At 55.3% G+C, this 27,842-nt stretch overlaps 1 protein-coding gene across 4 annotated transcripts; it reads right to left on the bottom strand.

Annotated features, from left to right (window-relative positions):
- Positions 1–3,035: 3,035 nt before the first annotated feature.
- On the bottom strand, positions 3,036–19,404 carry AP5Z1 (adaptor related protein complex 5 subunit zeta 1). 4 transcript variants are annotated; one of them, XM_024241309.3, is made up of 17 exons: positions 19,230–19,404; positions 13,402–13,539; positions 12,957–13,143; positions 11,281–11,425; positions 10,941–11,050; positions 10,343–10,511; positions 9,665–9,808; positions 9,268–9,305; positions 9,036–9,198; positions 8,285–8,463; positions 6,931–7,073; positions 6,424–6,564; positions 5,747–5,858; positions 4,881–4,978; positions 4,209–4,341; positions 3,913–4,127; positions 3,036–3,660 (listed from the first exon to the last, which is right to left on the bottom strand). In XM_024241309.3, exons 1-17 carry the CDS (start codon positions 19,355–19,357, stop codon positions 3,390–3,392), a joined length of 2,514 nt encoding a protein of 837 aa, XP_024097077.2. In that variant the 5' UTR covers positions 19,358–19,404; the 3' UTR covers positions 3,036–3,389. The 4 variants fall into 4 exon arrangements, with proteins under 4 accessions (XP_024097077.2, XP_054401637.2, XP_063581967.1 ...); XM_054545662.2 differs by lacking the exon at positions 6,424–6,564 and having other exon boundaries at positions 19,230–19,379; XM_063725897.1 differs by lacking the exons at positions 12,957–13,143; positions 19,230–19,404 and having other exon boundaries at positions 13,402–13,520.
- Positions 19,405–27,842: the final 8,438 nt, after the last annotated feature.

Genomic DNA, 27,842 nt, shown 5'->3' with positions numbered 1-27,842 from the left:
TGTGTCCAGAATTGGTGGGTTCTTGGTCTCACTGACTTCAAGAATGAAGCCGTGGACCCTCGCAGTGAGTGTTACAGTTCTTAAAGGCAGCGTGTCCAGAGTTTGTTCCTTCTGATGTTCGGATGTGTTCGGAGTTTCTTCCTTCTGGTGGGGTTCGTGGTCTCACCAGCTCGGGAGTGAAGCTGCGGACCTTCGCAGTGAGTGTTACAGCTCTTAAGGCGGCGCGTCTGGAGTTGTTTGTTCCTCCCGGTGGGTTCGTGGTCTCGCTGGCTTTAGGAGTGAAGCTGCAGACCTTCGCAGTGAGTGTTACAGCTCATAAAAGCAGTGTGGACCGAAAGAGTGAGCAGTAGCAAGATTTATTGCAAAGAGCGAAAGACCAAAGCTTCCACAGTGTGGAAGGGGACCGGGGTGTGTTGCCACTGCTGGCTGGGGCAACCTGCTTTTATTCTTTTATCTGGCCCCACCCACATCCTGCTGATTGGTCTATTTTACAGAGAGCCGAGTGGTCTGTTTTGACAGGGCGCTGATTGGTGCGTTTACAATCCCTGAGCTAGACACAAAGGTTCTCCATGTCCCCACCAGATTAGCTACATACAGAGTGTGGACACAAAGGTTTTCCAAGTCCCCACCAGAGTAGCTAGATAGTGTCGATTGGTGCATTCATACACCCTGAGCTAGACACGGGGTGCCGATTGGTGTGTTTACCAACCTTCAGCTAGATACAGAGTGCCGATTGGTGTATTTACAATCCCTTAGCTAGACATAAAGATTCTCCAAGTCCCCACCAGAGTAGCTAGTTACAGAGTGTCCATTAGTGCATTCACAAACCCTGAGCTAGACACAGGGTGCTGACTGGTGTGTTTACAAACCTTGAGCTAGACAGAGTGCTGATATATTTACAATCCCTTTGCTAGACATAAAGGTTCTCCAAGTCCCCACCAGACTCAGGAGCCCACCTGGCTTTCACCCAGTGGATCCGGGACTGGGGCCGCAGGTGGAGCTGCCTTTCTGTTCCCTGCGCCAAAGGCACTCCTCAGCCCTTGGGTGGTCGATGGGCCTGGGCACCCTGAGCAGGGGGCAGCGCTCGTCCGGGAGGCTCGGGCAGCGCAGGAGCCCGCGGAGGGGAGCGGGGAGGCTCAGGCATGGCGGGCTGCAGGTCCCCAGCCCCGCCCCGCCCCGCCCCGCGGGAAGGCAGCTAAGGCCCGGCGAGAAATTGAGCACAGCAGCTGCTGGTCCAGGTGCTAAGCCCCTCACTGCCTGGCCGGCGGGGCCAGCCGGCGGCTCTGAGTGCGGGGTCCCGCCGAGCCCACGCCCACCCGGAACTCGCGCTGGCCCACAGGCATGGCGCGCAGCCCGGGTTCCCGACCGCGCCTCTCCCTCCACACCTCCCCGCAAGCTGAGGGAGCCAGCTGCGGCCTTGGCCAGCCCAGAAAGGGGCTCCCACAGTGCAGCCGCAGGCTGAAGGGCTCCTCAAGTGCTGCCAAAGTGGGAGCCCAGGCAGGGGAGGCACCGAGAGCGAGTGAGGGCTGTGAGGACTGCCCGCACGCTGTCACCTCTTACTTTCACTTAGCATATAATGTTTCTAAGGTTCATCATCTTTTCTGTAAATCTGAAACTATTCTAAAATTTCAAAGTTTATTTAAAAAAAAAGTCGAGAGCTGGTGAGCTTTGCCCTTTTCCCAGTTGCCTCCTGGAGGCCACCTGCAGGCTGCTCCTCCCTGGGCTGGGTTGGTGCCCTCCGAGGCCCTGTGGTCATGAGCTCCTTCTTGTCACTTGGATGAGCAGGGCGGCCCTTCAAGTCACACTCCCCGTCCTAAGCCCGGCGCAGCTGCACGGGCTGCGGACTTAGCACCAGCTGGCCTGGGCGGTGGCCCCACGAGTGCCTGGGAGCTGGGAGCCAGGACACCCCCGACGCCTTCAGGTCAGGGAAGCCCCGCCCCAGGGCAGAAGGGGAGCTGGGGACTCAGTGGGAGACTCATTCCGAGGCTAGGGGCAGCTCCGCGCTCTCTGAGCTTCAGGATGAGCCCAGCAGCGCCCCCACGCCCCCTGCTGCAGGCGGGGTCGTGCACCGCGCTGGGAAGCGATCCCGAGACCCGTGCACATGCAGGCACGTGTGCACGCACGCCTTGGTATGCACAGTTCTACACGTGCGCTGCTGTGTTTCCACGTGGAAACACAAACACAGTGCTGCCGACGGAAGCGCCTGCCAGCGCCAGCCTTTCCTGCGGCCCCGGCTCAGTGGCCCTGGGCTGTCCTCGCAGGCCGCGGGGGACACCACCCGCCCTGGAGCTCGGAACGCGACCCCAGGCCCAGGCTGTGGGGCAGGCGAGCGCTTCCTGGGCTGGAACGTGGCGGTGAGGACCCCGCGGTTCGGCTCGGGCATCTGGGGAGCTCCTGAGCCCGCACGATGTACCCTGCTCCGTTCCTTGCGCGTCACTCGCCCCCTCCGTAGTCCTGAGGCTGGGTAAGGGGCAGGACCCCGCAGTCGCCTTCAGCGCGTGGTTTCTTAGCCGCGGAGCTATGGGGGATTAGGGGTGGGGCCGAGGCCGGAGGGGAGGTGGGCGGGGCAAGAGCAAAACAGGGGACCGGGGGCGGAGCCAGAGCGGGGGGCGGGGCGCAAGGCTCGCGGGGCGGCGGCGCCCCCTGGCGACTGAGCCCGTCCCAGGCACCCGGCGGAACGTGGGACACAGCTGTGCCTCGGTGACCCGGCGCGTAGGAGCACAGGGCCCAGGAAGGTGGCGGGGCCGGGGCCGCGGCCGCAAACCCAGCGGGAATCCAGTGCTCTGAGCTCCACTGCTATTCGGGGGCATCAAAAGGGGCAGTGACCAAGCGCACCACCCAGCGCGGTGACCACACCCGGGAACTCGCGCCGCTGCCTTCTGGGCTGTGCACAAATGACCTGGTTGCTGTAGCAGCAGTGGCGCACCAGGCTGAGCCTCCAGGACTGACAGTAGCTGCAGGGGCTCCCATCCCTGGCCCTCTCCCCAGGGTGCAGGGCAGGTAATGGAAACGATCGTGCACTCTTCACACAGACGCTTATTAAAGGAGATTTATTTTTACTGCAGCTCTTCCAGCCCCTCAACTGTCTAAAAACAAAGACTAGGAAACAGACCCAGCAGCCTCCACCCAGCCCAGCCACAATCAGAGCCGCTCCATGGCTCCCCTCAGCTCAGCTCAGTGTTGCCTAGGAGCAAAAGGCTCGGAGACAAAGCCCAGAGGGTGAGCAGGGGGCCAGCCCCGCGTGTCTCTGAGGGTGCCAAGCCCACCCTGGGCTTTGCCTCTTCTCCCAGGACTCCCGCGCCCTCCTGAGTTCCTATCAGCCTGGCCTCTGTAGCAAGCTGGCCACCCCAGGCTCTTAATCTGCACCGGCGTCCCTGGCCACTGTCCCTTCACCCTGGCAGGAGGCCGGCCTCCCTCTCCACCAGCCGGCTGACCGTGCGCAGGGCCAGGGGCAGGGCCGTGTTGGCATCGCGGTGATACCGGGGGCTGCACACCTCTGTGCTGGGTGTGAGCACAAACTGGGCCACGCTGGGCATCTTCAGCAGGGTCAGCAGCTCTGTGGCCCGGGTACGGATGGCTTCTGCGCCCTCCTTGCTGTGTGTGGAGCTGGTGGCTGAACTCTGAGCCAGGGTCCTCATCTTTGACAGCAACAAAGAGGCCCTGGGGAAAGAAGGTCCCTACCGTCAGTTGCAGATGCTCCCCTCCCAGGACAGGGGTCTGTGTGGAGGGGCCAGGCCTGAAGCGCCCAGCAGAGTGGCTTTAGCTCAGCAGGGCCCACCCCAGCCCAGCCAGCTGGGCCCACCCAGGACCTGCACTGCTGCGACCATTTCACAACACCCGGACGGGAAGACCTCAGAAGCCACCTCTCTTCCCCAGGAGCCAGAAGGCTTCTCTCCCTCCCCCACCAGGCACCTGGGGATCAGGTCTTGGCTCCGGGAGGCCAGCTTCGTCAGCGTGGTCATCAGCGCGGTGACTACCTGGGGGGGACACCTGGGCAGGGCAGCAGAGGGGCGGCACTGGGTGACTTCAAATAGCAGGGCCTCCAGGGCTTCGAAGAACTTGTTGATCTGCTCCACAGTGCACCTCCGATCGTAGGTCACCGACAGGTACTCGCCGACGGCCCACACCTAGGCCCAGGGACAGAGATTCAGCCCCCACCCAGGCCTCCTGGGTCAGGAGCGGCTGGGGGAGGCCAGCGCCCGCCTTACCACACTGGTGACGAGGCTTGCCCTGCTGCAGAGACCGTTCACGCTGCCCAGGAACTCCAGCAGGTCTCTCGCCAGCTCCACCACCAGGGAGGGCTTTAGCGTACACAGGGCCGGGAACTGGGAACTCAGCACACTGCCCAGAGAGCCGGGTCCACGCCTGCTCTGGGCAGACCTCTGACCCCATCCCCACCCCGGCCACCCCATTCAGGCCAAGCCCCTGGAGGGACCCGGGACGTGTCTGAGTGGCAGGTGTATGCTGCACCCTCAGATAGGGGAACACAGACGACTGCCAGCCCTAGAGGAACTGTTCTTCTCACTGGGGAGAAGGCTGGCACTGGCACTGGCCTCAGGCCCGGGCTCAGAGTGGAACCAGGATGGGCCTGCATGCATCAGGCCTTTGGAGAGAAGGACCCCCGGGGACAGGATGTGGAAGAGGGGCTCCAGCCAACCCTGAAGCTGACAGGCTCGGCAGAGGGAAGGACGGGAATGTTCTTGAGAGGCAGGGAGGAAGTGCCCAGGGTTGGGCGTGGGGCTGTGGGTGGGGGTGGCAGGGTTTGAGGCTGCTGAGGGCCCAGCTAGGGGTGGAGCTGAAGCCACTGCAGGGAAAGGGGAGGGGGAGGGGTCCAGGAGGCACCTGCCCAGGGCTGTGGCAGGGGCGCAGGAGGGACCCACCTGTGCACACGGGCCGCGTAACCCGGGGCCGGGTAGAGTGAGTCGCTTCTGCCCAGGAGCAGCAATGCCAGCTGGTTGATCAGGGCCCCGTCAGCCACCTGGGGGTCAGGAGTGGGAGACAGGCTCAGCCCCACCCCCACTACAGGCCCTAAGGTTGGGGGTGAAGCCAGGGTGAGGGCTGGGGGGCAGCTGAGGGGCTGGAGACTCCTCGTCCACTGCCTTCTTCAACACGCAGGGACAGAGACATTCAGCTGGCAGCATCCGGCACAGGGAGGGAAGCCCTGGGCCGACCCGGGTGCCCCCAGCAGAGGTGTCACCTCTGTTCCACGGCTCCTCTGCCAACTCCCGCTCTGCAAGGCCAGGGACACGTCTTGCTCCGCCAAGGGTGCGCCCAGGCGACACCCAGCCCTGTGCCCAGCCCCCTGCCGGCCTGCCCACCTCCCGGGCTCTCTGCACTGGCATCTGGCTGGTAGAGCTCCCCAAGGAGGGAAGCAGCAACAGGGGGGATGGGGGGCACCAGCCTGTGGGAGCCTTTATTTTGGCCTCAGATGCGGATGCTGAATATCAGGGGCAGCAGGGGGACAAACTGCTCCGGCCCCAGCTGTGCCGCCAGCGCCCAGGCCACTCACTTGCCCTGTCCTGGGGATGGGAGACAGGGCCTGCTGGGGCAGGAGGATGGAGCCTGCTGGGGCTGTGGCATGTGCAGCCCTGTCCCTGTGCCTCCCTGACTCTCAGAGTGGCCGTGGACGGCGGGTGTGGCGGGAGCAGCCTTCTGCAGAGCTCAGGGGGACCCCACAGCACTGGCTCTGGCCTGCCCCTCGGTTGTGAGGCCCGTGGGAATGGGGGGCCCCAGGCGGCGAGCTCACCTGGGTCACTGCTGAGAAGAATGCCTGCAGCAGCGTGGGCACGGCCTCGGCACACTGGACCACGCGGGCACAGCCGGCCATGGGCTGCAACAGCTGGTGGAGTGGCGCCAACCTGAGGACACAGCGTGGCCATGAGTGCCGCCCCCTCCCCTACCTGGTGCCGCAGGCCAGGGCCAGGCGCTGGGGCCACGTCGCCATTGCTCCCTCTCGCACAGCTGAGGCCACTCCAATCCTCGTTCATCGCCTCTCATGACCTCCTGCTCCCCTGGGTTTGGGGAGACCCCTGGCATCAGCGCACCAGGGACAGCAGAGCCATTGGGACAAAGGCTGGCGTGGGCTGAGGACAGGAGGCCTGTGGGCCAGTCCCAGACCTCCTGTTTCCTGGGCTCAGGCTCGGTTTGTCCATCTGCAAAATGGAGCACCCACAGGGCTGACCCCCAGGCTTATCAGGGTTGATGTGGGCAGCTGAGACCAGGCCCTGCACCCGGCAGACCCGTGTTGCAGAAGCAGGGCCTCCATAATGGTGATCACAGTTGCTCCCCAGGGCGGGGACGCAGCCTTGTCTGGGGCACAAAGCACCCTGGCCGCAGCCTAGGGCCGAGCAGCAAGCCCCACCCCAGTGGCTGTGGCCTGGCTCTCTGAGCCCCCGGTGGCCCCCTGGCCCGAGGGCCCCCTACCTCTCAGTGGTGCCGCTGGCCTTGGGGCGCAGCAGGTATTGGAAAAGACCCTGGAACTGCGGGTCCCGGAAGGCCTCCAGGCAGCTGGGGGCCCTGAGAGAGGTGTCCCAGAGCGGCCTCTCGGATGGAGCCGGTGATGACCTGCGTGGACAGACGCCCAAGGCCGAGCTGGGATGTGGCCCCTGTCCTCAAGAGCACCCCCGTCAGGGGGAGACACGGCAGGTGTCCCTAACATCACAGCACCTTGGGTGCCGGGAAGGGCTTGGGGGCATGGGAGGCTCCAGGCCTGGGCGTGAAGACGGGTGAGGAACTCCAGGGTGCAGGGGCTGCCCTTGGCGAGTGGCCAAGGGTGACAGACACACCCTGTCCCAGAGGTGGCTTTGCAGGGGAGGACTGGTCGGGTGTTGGGGGAGAGGAAGGAGTGTCCCCGGTGTAGGGGTCAGGAGCGGTGAGGAGGGGGCCCAGCTGGCTGGGAGAGGCAGCGCCGGCAGAGGGTGAGGGGCCCACCTGAGCTGCAGGTCCAGCACCGCCGTCAAGCAGGGCAGGTCCAGCAGCGCGTGCAGCATCTCCAGGGCTGTGCCAGCGTCCACCAGGGCTGGGAGGAGTGCCACAAACTCGGAGGTGAGGGGTGGGCTGTTCCAGGCCAGGAACTGTGGGCACAGTGGAGCGGTTCGGACAGTGCTTGGAGCTGTGGAGCAGGCAGCAGCGGAGCAGGCAGCAGCGGGAGCAGCCGGCTAGGGCCCCACAGCTGTCCCAGACCTGCAGTCCCCAGGAGGACTTCTACATTTGCCTCCTCCCGTTTTTATTTTTTTGAGACAGGGTCTTGCTCTGTCGCCCAGGCTGGAGTGCAGTGGTGCAATCATAGCTCACTGCAGCCTCAAACTCCCAGGCTCAAGTGATCCTCTCACCTCAAGCCTCCTGAGCAGCTGAGACTACAGGCACACACCACCATGTGAGGCTGTTTATTTTTTATAGAGAAGAGGTCTCCCTGTGTTGCCCAGGCTGGTCTTGAACTTCTGGCCTCAAGATCCTCCTGCCTTGGCCTCCCGAGGTGCTGAGGTGGTGGTAGGTGAGCCACCGCCCCCAGCCTGTATCTACTTTCGTACCAACAAGTCAATAATTTTCCACTGTCCTGGTTTTTCTCTAGGAAAAGGATTCCCCACCTCGGTTGAAAAGACCTTACAGCAAGGCAAGGCTGCAAAAGACACTTCAAAAGCAAATGGCACCAGGCCGGGTGCGGTGGCTCACGCCTGTAATCCCAGCACTTTGGGAGGCCAAGGCAGGAGGATCATCTGAGTTCAGGAGTTCGAGGCCAGCCTGGCCAACATGGCGAAACCCCATCTCTACTAAAAATACCAAAAATTAGCTGGACGTGGTGGTAGACGCCTGTAATCTCAACTACTCAGGAGGCTGAATCTCTTGAACCCAGGAGGCGGGGGTTGCAGTGAGCTGTGAGATTGCTGCACTCCAGCCTAGTTGACAGGAATGAGACTCCATCTCAAAAAAAAAAAAAAAAAAGGCAAATGGCACCCAAGTGCCCAAGGCACCAGGCAGGGCTTCCAGGGGGGCAGGATCCTACCAGCCGGCAGCTCTGCCCCAGTGCTGGGAGAACAAACTCACCGTCTTGTGTCACTCCCCCCTCCCCAAAACACCCACAAGGGAGTTCTTGGACGGTAACATTGATCACGAGATGCTGCAGGAGCACCCCAGATCCCCACCTCACCCTGCACCCCGCATTCCAGGTCCGAGACTCACAGGGCTCTATGCTTAGCCATGACTCGCCCTGAACCCCGCTGGAAAGAGGGGAGGAGCCCCAGGGACTTATGCCCCTGCCCTGGCACCCAGGGATGCCCAAATTTACCTTAAAGAGGTTGGGGAAGCTCAATCTGAGGGTGCTGAGGTGCCCGCCGAACAGGTGGAGGTTGTCCCTGCAGAACTGGATGAACTCAAAGGCCAGCAAGGGGCTGTGGAACTGCTCCGCCGGGATCCTGGTGAACAGGTGCTGGTAGACGGCTTCCGAGTCCACTGCAGCCGCCTCCCCTGCAAGACCAGGGCCCGTCAGGGCACACATCTGCCGGACGCACGCGTCTTGACCTCGTCCTGGCCATGCTTCTGTGGCTGGATAGGGGCCCTGAGTCTCAGGCCTGCTCTCCAGGACACCAAGGGCTCCGAGGCGTCCTACACTGGGACGCTGGGGAAGCGGCACTCGGTCTCCCTCGCCCAGGGACACGGCCAGCTCATGAGTCACACAAACTATGGCACATTCTTTGGAAGGTGCTGGTTCCTAGACTTTCAGGTTTCCTGGGCTAGGGACACAGCAAAGAGAGTTTGTTTATTCAAAAGTTTAAAAATTACCAACATCTAGCACAGCGATCCATCAAAAAGAAATATGAGCTGAGCATGGGGGCTCATGCCTGTAATCCCAGCACTTTGGGAGGCCAAGGCAGGAGGATCGCCTGAGGCCACGAGTTCCAGACCAGCCTGGGCAACATAGCAAGACCCCTGTCTCTATTCAATCAAAAAAAAAAAAAAAAAAGGGAAGAAGAAATTCCATCCTAAAACTAAGGGCAGGAGCAGAGACCTGAGTCAGCGCCACCCCGTCCTGGGCTCACCGTGGCTCAGGAAGAAGAGGGCGAGGGGCAGCAGCACCCGCACAGAGGCCGGGTCCCCGCGCACCCGCCCGTGCAGGGCCTTCAGGCAGGAGAGACTTCGGTACAGGAAGGTCGGGTCCTGCCGGCACAGCACGTCCAGCACCAGCACGGCCTCCACCAGGCACTGCGGGACACGGACTACGTCAAATGGGCCGAGTCACCGCCTCCTGTCCCCCAGTCCCCAGCCACTTACAGCTTTCTGCAGGTCGGAGTCCCCCTTCCTCAGGGCTCCTGGAAGGAGGCAAAAAAGTCAGCCGGCTCTGTCTCAGCCTCGGAGTGGCCCAATGAGGGGGCAGCTTGTGCTCTGGAAGCTCCAGGCAGGACCGGGAGCAGGGGTGTGGGACAGGCCCTCAGGAGGACTTGAGTGGGACTGAGGCAAGGGGCCGAGGCGGGATAGGGCGGGGCTGGGGTGGAGCCTAAGGAACACTTGGGGCTGACCCCAGAAGCAAAAACGCCCCTGCTCCAAACTGGCCACCCAGGGACCCCCTCTGTGGAGCAGCAGCTCAGGGAAGCTGTGCTGGCCTCAGGTCGCCTTGCGGAGCAGGTGGGTTGAGCCCCGGGGAGGCCAGTGCCCTGGGTGGGGGACTCACGTCGGTTACTTTGCTCAATGAGGCGCTGGCAGTACTCGAAGGCCACCTCCCGAAGCCGCTCCCGGGGCGGCAGCAGGCGGCCGGCAGAGGAGGAGGTGGCAGAGATCACCGACAGCGTGGAGCCCTCCTGCTCTGACCTGTCATCTGCGGGAGATGGGAACGCTCAGCAGGCTGACGTGTGGCTCCCGGGCTGGGACATGCCCGCTGCCCTGCTTGGATGGGCAGGAGGAGAGCACAGGCCGCAGCCCCTCCCAGCGGGCGTGAGGCGTCACTGTCTCGGGACGTCCACCCACCCGGCAGCTTCCCCATCAGGGCCGCCCTTCAGGGTGGCTGAGGCTTCTTCCCCAACAAGTCCACAGAGCAGCTGGGAGGAACTCAGTGGCGTCACTCCAACAACCTTAAGGGCACCTGCCTTAAATGGCAGCTCTCACGTCTGCACGTTGCATGAGGGGCACGAGGTGTCCAGAGGATCCCCGGTGCTGACCCTGGACCCCAACGATGTGGCCAGGGAGTGCTCTCAGCCTAGCTCCAGGTCAGCAGGCTGTGCTGTCCAGCCCCGACCTCTGCTGCGTCCTGGGCACACCTGAGTCCCCCCCCCCTCCGCCTGTGTCCCCCCGCGACCAACCCATAGTGCGCCCACCTCCCACCCCGGGTGACATCGTCCCACCCCCTGCGCACCTGTGTCCAGGGTGCCTGGGCCCTCGGGGCCGCTGTGCAGCAGCCACGCCCGCAGCATGGAGAAGGCCTGCACGTTCAGCCACTGGTCTTCTGTGAAGCGGTGGCCGGTGGAGAGCACCGTGAAGAAGTCTGTGGCCACTGCCCCGTCCACCTCGGTGATGGGGCCCGGCTGTGGGAAGGACAGGCAGGAGTGGGCGGAGGAGGCCGAGGCTGGGAAAAACGCCGACCTTTCGCACAAGCTCCTCAGGAGGTGGAGGGGAAGCCGCCTGAACATGAGCCCAAGCAGCGGCCTGCCCTGTGTGATGCAAAAACACCGTCCCCACCTGACCCCCAAGCAGACGTGCATCGCACACCCTGCTCCGCGGGCCCCGGGAGTGAACCCACGCACAGACCCCCAGAGCCACACGGGTCAGGGGACCGTGGCCCTGCTTGACCCAAGCCCTGCAGCAGAGGCAGGCTCGTCCTGGACCCTGCGGAATCACAGCAGCCGCCGACGGGGACCTGTTAGGCAGGGCTGGCTACTGTGGGCACAGGAGCTTCCGGGGAGGGGTTGTCTGTGACTCTGCTCCCCACGGTTGCAGAACAGTCCCAGCCTCACCTGCCGGGCCCTGGGAGTGGAGAAGAAGCTGCCGGAGTGCGGGAGCCCTTGCTGGAGGCTGGCATAGCGCAGCCAGTCGACCAGCCGCTTGCTGAGCAGGGTGGCCTGGTCTGCAGTGGGTGGGGTGGCATGGGGAGGTGAGGTTAAATCCTACGGCTGCCTGGGTCGTTGGGATGCTGGCTGATTTTTCTCAGAAAACAGAATCCTGTAGTGTCCCAGGCCCTCGGGCCTCCCCGTGCCCCCACCCCCCGCCCCCCACACTCCCAACCCACCATGGGCCCTCAGGGAAGGACCTGGGAAGGCAGACCCCCAACAGCCTCTTAGGAGGGGCCCCACGTACCCTCCTGGAGGATGCCCGGGCTGAGGACCACGACCTTGGCCATGACGGGGAGGAGGTGTCTGAGGCTGGGCCCCTCAGGCTGCCGGCTCTCCAGCGCTCGCAGCACACCCTGGCCCACGGCTCTGACTTCCTCGTTTCTGTCACCCTTCAAATCAAACAGGGCAAACGCTGGGGTACTGGCCTGTGCCAGAGACCAGCTCCTCCATTTCGGAAGTCTGTGTGACACTCCTGAGAAGCATCGGTCCCTGAGACCCTGGCCCAGCAGGTGGCACGGAGGATGTCACGCCCAGGCCCACCCCGGGCCATAAGGTGCCTGCTCCGCCTCCAGCCTCTTTCCCTGGGAGCTGCATCGCTGAGGGTGGAGGGGGCCTGGGTGGGGGCACAGCTGATTCAATGCTAAAAACACACTGGCAGCCACCATGGGCCTGATCGCAGCCACAGGACACCCCGTCCTGCGGGGTCTCCAGTGTGGATCCCAGTCTTTAAACCACCCACCTCACTCCGCACACCCAGATACTAAAACATCTGAGCAGCACCAGAGACACCCAGCACAGGGGCAGGGCCGTCAGGGTGGCTGGGAGGCCACGTGCCTGGCGGGGGGTGCACCGCTGGCACCTGGCAGCAGTTCTGCAAGATCATCTTCCACTGAAAAAAAAAAATGAGTTGCTTGAGGAGAAGGGCTGGTGAAACGAACAAGAAGAGCCGGAGTCATCTTGTTACAAAGGCCAGGAGCCACTGCAGCATTACCGAGGTCATCTCAGAGGCCTGGAGGTGGCCTGCAGGGGGTCTGTGAGGTGAGGGTGCTGGGCACCAACCAGGATGACCCCAGTGACGAAGTACAACACCCTGAGTACGCCGGGGCCCACAAGCTCTCGCCCACACAGAACTAAAGCAACCGCAGGCTGCACCCCAGCGCAGGAGGCACCTCATGACGCTGCAGGCTGAGAATGGAGGGAAAACCCCAGCTCCATCGCAACCTTCCTGCAGACTCTGCACTCCTGGGCAACCCGTGAGCAGAGATAGCAGCTTCTCTCACACAAAGGCAGCCTGTGAACCCCAGGATCCCCACGCTGAGTGCCCAGGCCTGCTCCCGACACAGAGGGAGGGAGGACATGGACTTGGCAAGAACTCCTGGCCAAGGAGGGTGGACTGCTTGAGCCCCGAAGTTCAAGACCAGCCTGGGCAACATAGTGAGACCCCAGGTCCCTACAAAAAAATACAAACATTAACTGGGTGTGGTGATGCATGCCTGTAATCCCAGCTACTCAGGAGGCTGAGGTGGGAGGATTGCTTGAGCCAGGGAGGTCGAGGCTGCAGTGAGCTTTGATCACTCCATGGCACTCTAGACTGGGCAGCAGAGTGAGACCCTGCTTCTAAAAAACAAAACAAAACAAAAACCCCAAAAAGAAGGTCTGGAGGCCCAGCCTCCACTGACTCGCTGTCTCAAGGCTGTGTCTGAGAAACCGAACTCCACCACCTCTCCTGAGCCTGCTGGGCATGGGACCCCGTTCCAGTCAACAGGGCATGCCCCAGCCTCAAGTGTGCCAGGCACTCAGCACCGAGATGCATCTAGAACAAGCAACCACCTGCCGGCTCTGGCGCCCCTGCTTCCTGTCTCCCCTGTTCCTTGGGAAGCAGCCATCTGGTGCCAACTGGGGTGGTGACTGCTGCGCTACCTGGGCCAAGAGCACGGAGGCCACCAGGCTCAGCTGCCGGCTGTTCTGTGTGTGGTCCCAGGCCAGGCTGAGGCTGTCAGAGGGGGACATCTCTCGCAGGATGGCGGTGCAAAGCACCTGGAGCTGCTCGGGGCACGCAGGCAGGCCGAGGGTGGCCTGCAGCAGGTCTACGCATGTCTTCTCCAGCCTGGAAGGCGAGATGCCCATGGTGGGCGGTAACACGTCACGACCGCAGCAGGAGCACCCGGCGCCCCAGAGCACCTGGCCAGGCACCACCCTTGGGCCAATGGACAGAGCGTTTTACATGAGGACGGACCTTCAGCACTGGTTTAAGTGGACAAATGACTCAACCCCCAAGGAGCATCTGCAGTAACCTGCTGGGCGTGGGCTGGGTTCTCCTGGGGCCACTGTGTGAGGAGCCGGCCTGAGCTGTGGCCACACTCACCTCCGGCTGTACTTCGTGGCTGAGATGATGAGGAAGAGCCTCTGCAGGGAGTCGAGGGTGTCCGGCCCCAAGTCCTCCGCCTGCAGCAGTTTACTGATCCGGGAACAGAACTTCTTCAGCTCCTCATCCTGGATCTCCCTAAACAAAAAAGAGGACTTCAGGACCCAGAAGCACTCGCTGCTCGGAACCAAAAAAAGGATAACCCTTGGAGCAGGGAAAATCCCGCTTTAGAAAAGAGAAGCCGAGTGTGTGGAAGGACACGGTTCCACCGCTCATGGCTCTCGAGATAAATTCACTGATTCCCTGAGCTGGTTCCTCTCACCCTGGGATTTCCTGATCCATCGCTACAGCGCACTATGACGAATCTCACTCACGGAGACGCCATGCACTTAGATTTTGTTATTCCCGGGGCAGAAGGACTAAAACTGATTCTTTTTAGGGGTCTCATTCAAGAGTAGGAAATTTACTCTAGAATAAGGTGCTTTTCAAAAGATGTCTTCAATGAGCCTTTCGCTTATGCGAACAAGAATAAATTTTTTTTTTTTTTTCCGAGATGGAGTCTTGCTCTGTCACAGGCTGGAGTATAGTGTCACGATCTCGGCTCACTGCAACCTTCGCCTCCGGGGTTCAAGCAATTCTCCTGCCTCAGTCTTCCGAGTAGCTGGGATTACAGGCACCCACCACCACGCCCGGCTAATTTTTTGCATTTTTAGTAAAGACAGGGTTTCACCATGTTAGCCAGGATGGTCTTGATCTCCTGACCTCGTGATCCACCCACCTCGGCCTCCCAAAGTGCTGGGATTACAGGCGTGAGCCACCGCGCCTGGCCTGAAAATAAAATCTTATATATTAAAGAACAAATGTCATGACATATTGTAAGGTAAGCCCATTATATTTTTTTACTCAAATAACTAATTGGCTTAGTTTTAAAATCTCCCTAGTAAGCCACAGGTAAGATACTGAATAAAGTCCCAAATGGAAGCCTGTTTTTAGGTTTCTATCCCAGTTTAAAAGAAAGAACCAATAATGCGCAAAGGGGCTGCTGTGCCAGGGGACTCTGGGGACTCCCTGAGAAGGGCCCCCTACATGGCTGTGCCCTCCCCAGGCCACCTGTAATCCCAGCACTTTGGGACACTGAGGTGGGAGGATCACTTGAACCCAGATGTCTGAGACCATCCTGGGCAAAACAGTGAGACCCCATCTCTACAAAAGAATAAAAAAATTCGGCCGCTCATGGTGGGTCACACCTGTAATCCTAGCATTTTGGGAGGCCGAGGCGGGCAGATCACCTGAGGTCAGGAGTTCAAGACCAGCTGGCTAACATGGAAAAACCACGTTTCTATTAAAAATACAAAAAAAAAATAGCTGGGCGTGGTGGCACAAGCCTGTAATCCCAGCTACTCAGGAGGTTGAGGCAGGAGAATCGCTTGAACCCGGGAGGTGAAGGTTGCAGTGAGCTGAGATCACGCCATTGCACCCCAGCTTGGGCAACAAGAGCAAAACTTCGTCTCGAAAACAAACAAAAAAAAGAATAAAAAAAATTCCCTGGGCATGGTGTAGTCCCAGCTACTTGAAAGGCTGAGGTGGGAGAACTGCTTGAGCTACAAGATCAGGCTGCAGGGAGCTGAGATTGTGCCACTGCACTCCAGCCTGGGTGACAGAGTAAGACTCTATCTCAAAAAATATATGTATATATTATATAAAATATATATTATATATAAGATATAAGGTATATATTATATATTGTATTATATGTATTGTATTACATATATAAAATATAAAATATATAATATATATTCTACATAAAATATATATTCTATATTCTACATAAAATATATATTCTATATTCTACATAAAATATATATTCTATATTCTACATAAAATATATATTCTATATTCTACATAAAATATATATTCTATATTCTACATAAAATATATATTCTATATTCTACATAAAATATATATTCTATATTCTACATAAAATATATATTCTATATTCTACATAAAATATATATTCTATATTCTACATAAAATATATATTCTATATTCTACATAAAATATATATTCTATATTCTATATAAAATATATATTCTATATTCTATATAAAATATATATTCTATATTCTATATAAAATATATGATATGTATTATATTATATATTATATATAACAATATATTATATATAATATAAATTATTATATAGTATATATTTTATATGTAACATTATATTATATACTTTATGTATAATATATTTTATACATAATATATAATATAAATTTTATATATATTATGTATAATATAAATTTTATATGTTATGTATAAATATATTTTATATATAACATGTATAATGTATAATATATATTTTATATATAACATGTATAATATATAGTCTATATTTTATATATAATATATAATACAATACATATATAATATATTATATATTATATATTTAATACATATAATATGTAATATACTCTATCTCAAAAAATGTATATATTATATATTACATATAAAAAATATATTTTTTATATATATATATAATATATATATATATTTTTTTTGAGATGGAGTCTTACTCTGTCACCCAGGCTGGAGTGCAGTGGCACAGTCTCAGCTCCCTGCAGCCTGATCTTCTAGCTCAAGCGGTTCTCCCACCTCAGCCTTTCAAGTAGCTGGGACTACACCATGCCCAGGGAATTTTTTTTATTCTTTTTTTATTATATATAATATAAAATATATTATATTTATATATATAATACTATGTACATTATATTATATATAACATATATAATACATATGTAATATATATGTAACATATAATATATATGTTATGTATAATACATAATATAAGTTATATATACACACATATACATATATACACACAACAGAAAATCTTTCCCAGAAAGGTGGAACCCCTCATCCCGATTTAATTCCCTTCAGCATTTTCTCCAAGTCTCAAGCTTCTCTCTAAAATCCAACTCACCCAAACCCTTCAATAGCTCCCCACTGCTTTCAAATCCAAACTCCTACAGACCGTAACGCTACCTACAAGACCCCGACCCTGCCTTCCTTCTCCAGCCTCCACGTCCTGTTTCTCTTGCTTCTGTCCCTTCGCACAGACCCTCTGCCTGAAACATGCCCCACTAGCTCCCGAGCTAGTGGGCTGAGGCTCTTCCTCCTGGAAATCCTGGACCTTGCTGGGAACCCCTCCATGCCCCCATCCGTTACTCGCTTCCCGGTCTCTCCATTTACCCTTCAGCTTACGGAGCTATCTTTTATCACTTTTTCCACCCTTGCTTTCCGTATCTCTGACACCTTTAGAGAGAAACTAAAGTTCACTCCAAATCTTTTTGGCTTTCTTTGGAGACAGGGTCTCCCTCTGTCACCCGAGCTGGAGTGCAGTGGCACGATCATAGCTCACTGCAGCCTCAACCTCCTTGGCTCAAGTGATCCTCCTGCCTCAGCCTCCTGAGTAGCTGTGACTACAGGTACCTGCCACCACACCTGGCTAAGTTTTTAAAACATTCTGTTTTGTAGAGATGGGTCTTGCTATGTTGTCCAGGCTGGTCTCGAAGTCTTAGCCTCAAGCGATCCTCCTAACTCGGCCTCCCAAAGTGTTCGGATTACAGGCGTTTGAGCCAGTCACTGAGCCTGGCCAGCTCCAAACCTTAACCCTCAAACTATAGTCATTTATCTTAAAACATCACCAGAAATCACAGGCTTACATATATTGTGAAAACTGGTAAGTCCTGACAGATTATTAGCTTTCTTGAAACCCTAACAGAGGGCAACTGTAGAACTCATGTATGTTACATAGGGAAATTCAACCACACTCTATCCTCAAAAATGCCTGCCCACCCGAGAAACAGGTATTTAAATAGTGAGGGCTCGGCCGGGTATGGTGGCTCATGCCTGTAATCCCAACACTTTGAGAGACCGAGTTGGGCAGATCACCTGACGTCAGGAATTCGAGACCAGCCTGGACAATGTGGTGAAACCCCATCTCTACTAAAGATACAAAAAATCAGCCGGGTGTGGTGGCGGGCACCTGTAATCCCAGCTACTTGGGAGGCTGAGGCAGGAGAATTGCTTGAACCCGGGAGGCGGAGATTGCAGTGAACTGAGATTGCGCCATTGCACTCCAGCCTGGACAGAGGGAGACTCTGTCTCAAAAAATAAAATAAATAAATAAATAAATAAATAAATAAATAAATAAATAAATAGTGAGGACTCTTCCTTTTGTCTTTCATGTCACAAGTTTATGACCTTGAGTAGAATGTGACTGGGAATGAAGTTCTCAGTGGGTGTTTTTCCTTGTCTCTTGGCAAAGATCTTGGGATTAACATGTTACATGCTGAGATGCCAGTATTTTTCATTTTCATACAGCCCCCACATTCACATGAATGACCTATCTGTCCAGGATTGAAGGGAAGGTTGCCTATGTTGAGCTGCTGGAAGATGGTGCTGCATATTCACCAAGCCTCTTCCTAATGAGTGGAATCTTAAGGGTTATTTTAATCAGAGATTTTTGTCCTGTTCGGACTTTAGAACTTAATCTGCTTTCAATACCTCACTCACTATAATCACAGCAATTTCAACCATCCGAATCTTTCCCACCAATTGGTCTAGTTCTGAATCCAGGTTTGCTTGTTTGTTTTGACATGGAGTCTCGCTCTGTCACCCAGACTGAAGTGCTGGTGCCATCTTGGCTCACTGCAGCCTCCACCTCCTGGGTTCATGCACTTCTCCTGCTTCGGCCTCCCGCCTCACCAAGATTGTTTACGTTTACCAAGGGGCCGTAGTTCTGGCTGTATTTTCTTCTTTTTTTTCTTTTTGAGACGGAGTTTCACTCTGTCCCCTAGGGGACAGAGTGCAGTGGCGCCATCTCAGCTCACTGTAACCTCCACCTCCCAGGTTCAAGCAATCCTCCTGCCTCAGCCTCCCAAATAGCTGGGATTACAGGCACCCACCACCACGCCAGCCTAATTTGTGTGTGTGTGTGTGTGTGTGTGTGTGTGTGTGTATTTTCAGTACAGACATGGTTTCCTCATGTTGGGCAGGCTGGTCTCGAACTCCTGACCTCAGGTGATCCGCCTGCCTTGGCCTCCCAAAGTGCTGGGATTACAGGCGTAAGCCACCGCGCCCGGTCAGCATTTTCTTCTTTTAAACATGCAGCATGAAGTCTTTGCCTGTTTGGTGGACCGTGAGTCTGTTCAGTCTTGGCTTACACTGTTTTGCCCCATGACTGGTTAGTTGGTGAGGAAGGCGCTACCCACTCGTTAGTGGGAGTCCAGACACAGCCTGAAACCAGCCTGGAGGATGATTTCTCAGCCTAGCTAATACATCCGCGCAAGAGCGATCTTTCTAAGTCACAAAACCCTCCCACGGTTCCCCAAAGCCCTCGGATGGCCTCCAGCTCCCCAGCCTGGCACACAGCCTTACTCCTAAGCAGCCCTCCGGGCTCTCTGTGACTTTGCGTTCTTGACTGTGAGGCAATGAAAGCTCCTGGATGCCCGATTTCCTGCCAGACGCCGAGTTCTCACCGCCAAGCCTTTGACTAAACTGTCGACTGGGTCCCACCCCACTTGCTTTCACTCACCAAGACTCTGCTCAGGTGTCACCTCCTCCGGGGACCCACCGTGACCCTCCCCAACCTCCTCACCCCACGCCTGGCCGCCGTGTTGCCTTCCCCGATCCCCAAGTCTCGAGGGAGGGTCCAGTCGGGTTCCTGCAAGGCTGACGCCCGAGCCCCTGCCCTGTGAGACCCACCCCCATGTGCCCCTAGGGAGAGGTGCAGGAAGGAGGGCCGGGGCCGCAGCTGCCCCGTACCTGGCCTGGTGGAGTAAACTTTCCGCTCCTGCCGAGAACATCGCGCCGCCGCCGCCGCCGCCAGACGCGCACGAACTACGGAAACGCTCCGCAGCCTCTGCTGCGCCGGTCAACTTCCGGGACCGCATCACGTGAGCTCAGCAGCCTTACGCGGCTGCGTCACGTACCGCATCACGTGGGTAGGAGAGACAGTTTGCCGACCAATGGGCTTTGGCGTGGAGCGACTGGGGCGGGGCGTAGGTGCCCCGGCCAGGGGTCCGGGTCGGCGCCTGGGAGCTGCGGAATCGCGCGACCCCGGAACCTCAGCACTCTGGGTGCCCGGCGCCCTTCGACCCCGGAAAGCATTCCGGCGGAAACTGGGTGGCTGGGGCCTTGGGAAAGGGCATCGCTGGCCCCAAAGTGTCACTGCCCCAGTTCTGGTTTCTGTTTCGTAAACAGCTTTGTCGTGCGGGAGTCCCTATGCTAAGTACGACCTGAAAATCTGATACAAACTCCGCCGCTTGTGGGCTGAGCCCAGCTGAGCCCAGCAGCGTCCAGCAGTTTGCAAGGAATAGCCACGGCTCTGGGCAGTTTTGGGGATTTTTTGAGCTCCCATTTATTGAGCACCCATCCCGCGCTGTTCCTCCTGCTTAAAACAAAAAAATCCGTCATTCAATCCCCACGGTACTCATGGGATCTCGCGATCTCTGTTTTACAGATGAGGCCACAGGCTCAGAGAGGGGAAGTTTCTGTTCATTCTAACGGATGTGTTGGGTGCTCAAGATGTGCTGGGCCCTGGCCATAAGTTTGCCATCCTGCAGACGGCAGAGGGACACAGGGCGACACGCCGGCGTCATGATAAACGCTGTCACAGCCTGACCTGGGCGGAGGTCCAACCGGAGGAGGAAGCCTTCGGGGACTGGGGCCTAAGATAAGCCCAGAGCGTGTCCAGACCAAGGGGTGGGGAGGGGCGGGCCTAGGACAGTGATCTGCTTCCTGTGGCTTAAATGCACCCCAGGGGGAAACTGACCTCTGGCCACAGGGGAGAGAATGGATTGGGAAGCTCCCGAGGGAGAAAGGAGGCTGGTGCAGTTGTGGTCCAGGGAAGGGAGGTTGCCCCCAAAGTAGGCAGATTTAGTAACCATTTAGAGGTAGGATTTGCAAGACCTGTGATTGATGAATTTGCAGGCAGGAGGAAGAAAGTGGAAAAATCAAGGGTAACTTCATGTTTGTGGGGTGTCTGTCTGGGGCCGAAAAGGACGAGGAAATTTGTGCCAAGAGTAATTCATTAAGTGGACAAGCGATGATTGAGTCCTAGCTGCGCTAGGCACTGCTGAAGGTTCTGGGGAATAGGGTAGGGGGTGGGAATCAATGTTGCGTAGATAGGGTGGGTCAAGGTTAGGCCTTGAAGGGATAAGCCCCGAGAAGACCCCTGGATGGAAGGAAGGAGGACGAGGGAGGGAGGGCTTCCTGCAGGAGTTCCAAACATGGCTTTGAGATGCCCTAAGGCGCCCAGTGATGTCTGAGGGCACCTGGTGCAGAGGATGAAGAGATGGGAATCGGTGGATGGTGAGCGGTGGATGGGAGTCGGTGGAGTGCGGCGGGTGCCCCGGGAGCCGCAGGTTGAAGACTGGCAAAGGAAAGCTGGTGACAGGTAGTCTATGGAAAGCCTACTGCCAGTGTTTAACGTTTACTAGGGTAAAACATCTACACCAAAGCGCACAAATCTTAAATGAACTTGACTTTTTACATTTCTAGAAATCGGTGGTAAATTGGCAAATGTCTTAAGCCTCGGCTCCATTGGTGGCAGTGGGGAGCCGGGAGTTGATTTGTGTTTGATAATTTCTGTGGTGTAAATATACCTGCCATGGTTTGAGTTCAAGACCTAGACCATTTCCAGCTCCCCAGAGGTTCCCCGCTGTGGCCCCCTCACAGTCAACGCCCACTCCCCTCCCCCACAAGTAACTGCTAGTCTCTCTTCTCACCAGAGATTAGTTTTGCCTCTTTTTATACTTCATGCAAATGGAATCATACCGTACTTAGCTTTTCTTGTTCGTCCATGAATATTTGGTTGGTTTCCAGATTTTGACAATAACGAATAGAGCTGCAGTGCACAATTGTATGTCTTCTGGGGTTCTGAGAGATGCACCCCTCTTTGTTGTATAGATACCCAGGTTCACAGGGCAGCTAACTTTTAACTGAGATTCCAACTGTGTGCCAGGAATCAATCTCTCTCTCCACACAGACACGACCTTAAGCAATTTTACCAGGGGTAATATTTGACTTGTTTCTTACAAAATATTTACATTAGTGTAAAATATTATTTTAAGGACTCACTAGTGAAAAATGGTTGTCCTAATCAAAAGCAAAAAAGGCCAGGCACGGTGGCTCACGCCTGTAATCCAAACACTGGGAGGTCGAGGCAGGAGGATCGTTTCAGCCCAGTTCAAGACCAGTCTGGGCAACATGGCAAGACCCTGTCTCTAAACAAGCAAGCAAACAAACACGACGACAACACCTTAAAAAGGAAAGATGCGATTAATAATTAGCCGACGCAGCTCCCTGGAGGAAGCCTACATACGCTTCTCACTCACGCTTGCTATTGGGCTGAAATGTTTTTCTTTTTTTTTTTTTTTTGAGACTGAGTCTTGCTCTGTCCCCCAGGCTGGAGTGCAGTGGCGTGATCTCAGCTCACTGCAACATCTACCTCCTGGGTTCAAGCGATTCTCCTGCCTCAGCCTCCCAGGTAACTGGGATTACAGGTGCAAGCCACCATGCCTAGTTAATTTTTTGTATTTTTTTTTAGTAGAGATGGGGTTTTACCATGTTGTCCAGGCTGGTCTTGAACTGCTGACCTCAAATGATCCACCTGCCTTGGCCTCCCAAAGTGCTGGGATTACAGGCGTGAGCCAACACGCCCAGCCTGGGCTGACATCTTAAACTAGAACTAATCTGTTAAAGTTACGTTAGACTTTTACAATGGAAATGGAGTAACTTGAAGGAAGACAGAGAAGCAGTCAAACTTTAGCTGCAACTGTGGGCAACTGTGCAATCGCAAAATGCAAGTTATTGAGCTGAGTGAGTCACACGCAAACACTACAGAACCTTGACAGAAGACAGACATGTGACAAGCACGCACCGCTATCAAGTCTCCCGTCGGAGGTAGTCACACAGACACACCCAAGGGTCTCATAAGTCTGGGGGACTCTCAGAAGAGACAGTGGCTGATTGCATCGCAGCTGAGCTTCTGGGCACCAGGCCTGTGGGGTGGGGGTGCCTGTGCTGCACATGAAGAAGTGGAGTGCATTGCAAGCTGAAGTCCCACAGCTGGTAAGGACACAGTAGGAACTTGAACCCAGGTCTGTGTAGTTCCAAAGTCCATGCTATCCCCACCCCTTGGGCCCCACACCTACAATAAGCAAGGCCTGAGAGAATTTCTACCCACGTACATTTCTACCCATCTTGGACATGGGTAGAAATTCTCATCTAGCCAAGGGCCAGCAGGAAGGACCCACGTTGCCCAGGAGCCACTGGGGCAGCAACGAGTACCTGCAAGTGCCCCCCAGCCAGGCTGTGGGCGTGTGCCAGGAGCAGCGGGTTGGCTCGGCTGGTTTCTGCCTTTGCCATGTCTGAGGAGAGACACACGTTGTCTTCACATTCCTGGAGCTGCAAACATCCTCACTCAGAGCACTCTCGGTGGGGGTCACCGAGTCCAGGAGCCACAGGCACCTGCAGAAGCATCTCCTATGTGAGCCAGGAACGGGATACCCAGGACCTATGGGCGACTTCCCTTAGCAGCAGCCGCCCTTCAGCTTCTGGAGCAGGGGGCCTGGTGCCTGTGTGTCTAGGGGGTCAGGAGCCTGTGTGTCCAGGGGGCCAGGTGCCTGTGTGTCCAGGGGGTCAGGAGCCTGTATGTCCAGCGGGTCAGGAGCCTGTGTTCAGGGGGTCAGAAGCCTGTGTGTCCAGGGGGTCAGGAGCCTGTGTTCAGGGGGTCAGAAGCCTGTGTGTCCAGGGGGTCAGGAGCCTGTGTCCAGGGGGTCAGGAGCCTGTATGTCTAGGGGGTCAGGAGCCTGTATGTCCAGGGGGTCAGGAGCCTGTGTGTCCAGGGCGTCAGGAGCCTGTGTGTCCAGGGGGTCAGGAGCCTGTGTCCAGGAGGTCAGGAGCCTGTGTGTCCAGGGGGTCAGGAGTCTGTGTGTCCAGGGGGTCAGGAGCCTGTGTGTTCAGGGGTCAGGGGCCTGTATGTCCAGGGGGCCCGGTGCCTGTGTCCAGGGGGTCAAGGAGCCTGTGTATCCAGGGGGCCAGGAGCCTGTATGTCTAGGGGGTCAGGAGCCTGTGTGTCCAGGAGCCAAGTGTTTGTGTGTCCAGGGGCCAGGAGCCCATATGTCTAGGGGGCCAGGAGCCTGTGTGTCCAGGAGCCAGGTGTTTATGTGTCCAGGGGCCAGGTGTTTGTGTGTCCAGGGGACCAGAAGCCTGTGTGTCCAGGCCATCTGTCCGTCCGCCACCTTCAGTAGCCACCTGCGCATAAGGACCACGCTGGAGCCTCCGGGTCATTTCTTTAATATAGAATTTTATTTCTGGTTATAGAAACAAATGCTAAGAGGAGAAACAAAACTTCCCCATCCACATACAACAATTTAATAGATAAAAGAACAGTTAAAATAAATGAAAAACAAAAAGTAGAAATTTTAAACTTTGTTATAGCTTTAAAACATTAACGTCTGATACAATTAGAAATCACATTCAGATCTCAAACTCTTAAAAAAAAGTATGGCTCCTTATTAAAAAAATACTGTATCCCATTTGAAATGAAAACACAGGCCGCCTGCTGTTGACATGGGTGGGGCTGTCCCTTCCTCTGGTGTCATGCGTGCCCCCTCCCGGTGCTGGGGTACAGCCACACACCCCCCGGGCGCCCACCTTCACTCCTCCAGGGTGAGACACGCAAGGTGACATGACCAGAACTTCACATCCAATGCTCTAGAACTGACATTTCCACTTTATAGGATACTGCTGCTTTTTAAAGCACTGATAATCAAACATGTTGTGAAAAATACTTTAGACAGGCAGCCACTGTAAAAAAAAAAAATACACTCACATACACACACACACACACACACACACACACACACACACACACACACACACCCCGAACAACACCCGCCCCTCCCAAATTATTTTTACAGGAGAATAATCGTTCAGATTAAAACAACAAGAACAAAAACTCAGTATTGGCTTTAACCCCTCCCGCACGTGTGCTGAGCTGCCGGCCTTTGTCATCTGCAGGGCACGTGCAGCCCAAGTGTCTGGACTCAGCGACATCTCAGGACAGACTCTGGAATACAGCAGTTGTCTAGCCTCCCGCCCCCCTTTTCCTGAAACAGAAATCAAGCCACATACACGAAGGTATTCTAGGTATCCAAAAAGCCTTTCTTGAAAGAAAGAGGGGCCAAACTTAAAATACTTGATTTGATTTTTATTTTTGAGACAGAGTCTCCCTCTGTTGCCCAGGCTGGAGTGCAGTGGCGTGATCTCCACTCACTGAAACCTCCATCTCCCAGGTTCAAGCGATTCTCGTGCCTCAGCCTCCCTGGTAGCTGGGATTACAGGCACACGCCACCACGCCTGGCTAATTTTTTGTATTTTTAGTAGAGACAGGATTTCACCATGTTGGTCAGGCTGGTCTCAAACTCCTCAGGTGATGTGCCCGCCTCGGCCTCCCAAAGTGCTGGGATTACAGGCATGAGCCACCGCACCTGGCCAAATATTTGATTTCAAATCCCCATTGTTACCGATTAAAAAAAAAATCTGGACCAGTTAACCTGGAGATTTAGAGGCTACAGACACAATTTAACATCCGTACAGGCCTGTGAACTTCATGCAGAGAACAAACAAAAAGTCTAATTCAGAGTCACAGATCTCATTTCAGCTTAGCCAACACATTTGGAAACTTAGGGGCCAGTTCTAGAAGCTGCTTTTAACTCTAGACTCGGAGGGGCAGGTCCTATCGCCGAAGGGAGGAAAGTGCTTCTTGGCTGTCAGCCCGGATTGAAGCCACTTCGCTTCCCCTGGCCCCAGCCTTCCTGCACTCTTTTTGCTGTGTCTGACACAGGGCAAACCAGCAACAACTCAAATGAGCAAACAATTCCAGAAAAAAGAATCCGAGATAAAGAATAACCAACTAGGAGTCTTCCCATTGTAGTCTCACTCTCAAAAAAAAAAAACTGGGTAAGGAGCAAAAAAAGTGACAGAGGCCAGGCGCAGTGGCTCACGCCTATAATCCCAGTACTTTGGGAGGTTGAGGTGGGTGGATCACCTGAGGTCAGGAGTTCGAGACCAGCCTGGCCAACATGGTAAAACTCTCATCTCTATTAGAAACACAAAAATTAGCCGGGCATGGTGGCAGGTGCCTGTAATCCCAGCTACTTGGGAGGCTGAGGCAGGAGAATCGCTTGAACCTGGGAGGTGGAGGTTGCAGTGAGCCAAGATTGGGCTACTGCACTCCAGCCTGGGCGATAGAGCGAGACTCCATCTCAAAAAAAAAAAAAAGAATGGTGACAGAGTGACTTCGAGACCTCTTCAGTCACCTTTGGCAGCCTCTGGTTGACTGAAATCTGGAGGATGGAACCTAAGACGCAACTGGGTCACTGGGGCCTGGAGCGGGGTGGGGGCGGGGGTCCTCTGCAGCCAGTGTTCACCAGCTTCACCAAAGCAAATAAATACATTCACGGCTTCTCCCTGGCCCTGGTATTTTTCTTTTCAACGCATTTTCCCCATGGCGAGAGTGACAGGGCAGGTGCAAAGAGTGACTAAGATTCTTCCGAGGGGTTTCTCCCTGGACAGAAAGAAAGATGCCTAAAAATAAACTGACTGTCCTCTTAGTAATATTCTCTGATACTCTGAGCAGCCAAAACCAGCCATTAAGATGAGTAAAAGAAACAAAAAAATCCCAAAGGCTCACCAATTCAGAGGAGGAATGCTCACTTCAGCCCTGCACAAAAATACAAGGAAAATGCCAGTCTTGGTGACCCGCAGAGCTTCCGGGTCACACTCAGGCCTCCCGGGAATGGCCGGCCCCGAGGGAAGGCCTCCACTCACTGACCCTCAGGGTTTCATTCTCCAAGGACTGGGCTGTTTCTCAGGGCAGGAGTCTGACCTCCCAGCAGCTGGCACAGACTTGGATGTGACGGACAGGCACGGCGAGGTTCATCAGTCAGAGACAAATCCTCCTCACCACTCTCCCTGCTCCCCTCTCTCTCGTGGACTTCTGATTCTGTTTTGCCCGGAGAGCCTTCTCACCCACCTCCAGGAAAAGCCAGCCCAGCTTCACACCCCCAGGTAGCACCCCTGGTCATGGCGCATGGCAGGCGTAGCCCTGGGCCCTCCACCCTGCCTACCTTCCAGGAGGGAGTTGAAATGTTCCATCTAGCAGCAGAGCTGAGGGCTGCAGCCTCTGCCTGAGGAGGAGCTGGGATGGGGCCGGAAAAGCCCAGCAGAGACAGGGTCCCATGCCCATGGGTTCACAAGACAACCCAAGACTGAAACTATTTTCCCTATAGGAAGTCAGTGAAATGGGTCTATTTTTAAAATTTCAGTTCAGAGGGAAATGTGTGTAGTTGTATCCCCAAAATCCCATTCTTCCAAGCAGCTGTGACTTCAGGGTTTGGGTGACAGGGAGGACAGAGGAAAGGACGCAGCAGCTCTAATGGGACAATCCTTTCCACTGATTCAACTCCGACAGAATTCAAGCCGCACGGCGTGGGAAAGGGCCCCCTTCTCAAGGCACGGACCCCGCTCGCCACCCTGCGAGGGGCCGCGGTACCCACCGAGATCCCCTGCAAAGCACAGATTCCAAACCCTCCCTCTGGTCACCAAATGTAGCAGCTTTTCGTATCAAAACCCAACAAAAAAACAGTAAGTATGTGATGAAAACCGTGTCCTGAGCACTGAAAAACAGGCTTGGAGAAAGGAACTTTGAAAAGAAAAGGAAATTGTAAGATGCAGGAAAACAATCTAAAAATAAGGGACAGAAGCGGGCGAGAGACCATTTGTTATATTCTAAATGCTACCCTCATTTCCAAGAGCCAAAATACATTACCCAGGAACCTCCGGAGCTGAGTCCCGTCTACAGATTAATCCTGTCTTCATAGCAGCACATGTGAGCAATGTAAAGTATTCTCATTAAATAATATTGCTTCGACGCAGCGGTATTGTCGAGGAGGCTCGAGGCGAGGCTGTGGGTAAACACGTTTTCATCAGGAGTGTGACGCAGTCCCCGTGGTGGCTCCTTACAGCAGACCTACTGCAGCCAGGTCGCCCGCAGGGCCGAGGAGGCCTCCATCCAGCATTCTGGGGCTCTGTGTTTGCAAAGAGCCTTACAATCATGTTTTGTAACTTATTCCAGCTCGAGGAGCGCGCGATTCCGTCCTGCAACGTGAGGCGGCACGCCGGTGACTCTGAAGCCTTTTTTAGGGGGACTTTCTCAGAGGGGTGAGGAGGAGCCCAGGATGGACTTGGGGTGTCCTCTCTAGAGAGGTCAACAGTTCCGCATCCTGCATGAAGTCACTCAAGGGCAAAAGCAGAATGTGAGGCTTCTGAAGCAAAACAGACCTGCACTCCCGCCAGCTCTGAAAGCGA

This window comes from Pongo abelii, chromosome 6 (genome assembly GCF_028885655.2).
Source record: "Pongo abelii isolate AG06213 chromosome 6, NHGRI_mPonAbe1-v2.0_pri, whole genome shotgun sequence".
NCBI classification, from domain to species: domain Eukaryota; kingdom Metazoa; phylum Chordata; class Mammalia; order Primates; family Hominidae; genus Pongo; species Pongo abelii.
Note: the sequence above shows the minus strand (reverse complement) of the source record. Positions and strands in the feature narration are given on the sequence as shown.

What these genes read in the sequence shown, in the direction of transcription:
- AP5Z1 (XM_024241309.3), bottom strand. Translation starts at nt 19,357, where the DNA reads ATGCGGTCCCGGAAGTTGACCGGCGCAGCAGAGGCTGCGGAGCGTTTC. An exon ending in CATTGAGCAAAGTAACCGAC is followed by an intron (nt 9,306 to 9,664) that starts GTGAGTCCCCCA and finishes GCCTCCTTCCAG; the next exon opens with GAGCCCTGAGGAAGGGGGAC. An exon ending in AGCCAAGACCTGATCCCCAG is followed by an intron (nt 3,661 to 3,912) that starts GTGCCTGGTGGG and finishes TTCTTTCCCCAG; the next exon opens with GGCCTCTTTGTTGCTGTCAA.